The sequence below is a fragment of the Nanorana parkeri genome, unplaced genomic scaffold, assembly GCF_000935625.1.
Source record: "Nanorana parkeri isolate BGI_ZX_2015 unplaced genomic scaffold, ASM93562v1 scaffold2194, whole genome shotgun sequence".
In the NCBI taxonomy this organism is placed as follows: Eukaryota; Metazoa; Chordata; class Amphibia; order Anura; family Dicroglossidae; genus Nanorana; species Nanorana parkeri.
Window position 1 is genome coordinate 25,341 of NW_017308462.1, and position 2,063 is coordinate 27,403.

Below are 2,063 nucleotides of genomic sequence, written 5' to 3' on the forward strand. Positions count from 1 at the left end.
CGCGCTGTGTGAATGCGTTGTGATGTGCAGGACGCACGAGAGAGTGAATGGGCGACAATTGCGCGGACGTGACATCATCATCCACCCAGTCTGCAGTCACACAGAGCCTCTCGCCTGCACAGAAGTGGATTGCAGAGAGGACATCCATAGGGGGGCCCCTGAAAAGCACAGGATTTCAGTGCAGCAGAGGCACTGTGTTGTCAGTCCGGACAGGAAGTCAGGAGCTCACTGGATTTCTGGCAGGTCAGCGGGTATTTCTCTGGACGCCGGACTTTAAGAAATCAGGTTCTGATGCTTTCAGCGCACAGTATGATCGTGGAATCCCGGGATGACTAAGCTTATATTTGGGGTAGAATGCACCGGGGGCGGAGTCACATGTGACGGGAGAGAGACTGTCTGGTGTCAGTAAAGCTTTGTGCGGGTCCCTTGGGTCATATTCTATGAGCCGGGACTCTGAGGGGGGAGGAGTATCACGGACAGTATTTGTTTCTCTTCTCTGATTTTGTGTCTCGCGTTTCCAGGCGCTGAAAGCTCTGCAAGACATGAGCAGCTCCGCCCTCTCCGCGCCCATCCCCCAGTCCTCCAGGAAGGTGAAGATTATTCCCGTGCAGACCTTTGAGGTGAGAGTTGGGTGCCGCGGGGGGCGGGGCCGAGTGTGGGGCAGCCAATCGCAGACAAGTGACTCTAGAGGGGAAGCTCCATGCGTGACTCCAGTCCTGACCACCATACATGACTCTAGAGGGGAAGCTCCATGCGTGACTCCAGTCCTGACCACCATACATGACTCTAGAGGGGCAGCACCATGCGTGACTCCAGTCCTGACCACCATACATGACTCTAGAGGGGAAGCTCCATGCGTGACTCCAGTCCTGACCACCATACATGACTCTAGAGGGGCAGATCCATGCGTGACTCCAGACCTGACCACCATACATGACTCTAGAGGGGCAGATCCATGCGTGACTCCATACCTGACCACCATACATGACTCTAGAGGGGCAGCTCCATGCGTGACTCCAGTCCTGACCACCATACATGACTCTAGAGGGGCAGCTCCATGCGTGACTCCAGTCCTGACCACCATACATGACTCTAGAGGGGCAGCTCCATGCGTGACTCCAGTCCTGACCACCATACATGACTCTAGAGGGGCAGCTCCATGCGTGACTCCAGTCCTGACCACCATACATGACTCTAGAGGGGCAGCTCCATGCGTGACTCCAGTCCTGACCACCATACATGACTCTAGAGGGGCAGCTCCATGCGTGACTCCAGTCCTGACCACCATACATGACTCTAGAGGGGCAGCTCCATGCGTGACTCCAGTCCTGACCACCATACATGACTCTAGAGGGGCAGCTCCATGCGTGACTCCAGTCCTGACCACCATACATGACTCTAGAGGGGCAGCTCCATGCGTGACTCCAGTCCTGACCACCATACATGACTCTAGAGGGGCAGCTCCATGCGTGACTCCAGTCCTGACCACCATACATGACTCTAGAGGGGCAGCTCCATGCGTGACTCCAGTCCTGACCACCATACATGACTCTAGAGGGGCAGCTCCATGCGTGACTCCAGTCCTGACCACCATACATGACTCTAGAGGGGCAGCTCCATGCGTGACTCCAGTCCTGACCACCATACATGACTCTAGAGGGGCAGCTCCATGCGTGACTCCAGTCCTGACCACCATACATGACTCTAGAGGGGCAGCTCCATGCGTGACTCCAGTCCTGACCACCATACATGACTCTAGAGGGGCAGCTCCATGCGTGACTCCAGTCCTGACCACCATACATGACTCTAGAGGGGCAGCTCCATGCGTGACTCCAGACCTGACCACCATACATGACTCTAGAGGTGACACACTCTCCCTCTTACAGGTGAAGCTGGACATGCTGGACCTCTCCAAGATTGTGAAGTCCCAGAAGTACACGCTGAGCGTGGACGTGGACGGCGGGAAGCTGGTGGTGATGAAGAAGATGAAAGACTCTCAGGAGGACTGGAACACCTTCACACACGACAAAAGTAACGCAGCAGCATGACATCAGTGATGGGGG

At 55.9% G+C, this 2,063-nt stretch overlaps 1 protein-coding gene across 1 annotated transcript in view; it reads left to right on the top strand.

The window, feature by feature from the left end:
• The window catches only part of INPPL1 (inositol polyphosphate phosphatase like 1), a 32,168-nt gene that overhangs the window by 15,843 nt on the left and 14,262 nt on the right, over positions 1 to 2,063 (top strand). The window contains exons 8-9 of the mRNA XM_018572981.1: positions 518 to 620; positions 1,887 to 2,031. Coding sequence (XP_018428483.1) covers positions 518 to 620; positions 1,887 to 2,031 — 248 coding nt within the window. The remainder of the gene's footprint in view (positions 1 to 517; positions 621 to 1,886; positions 2,032 to 2,063) is intronic.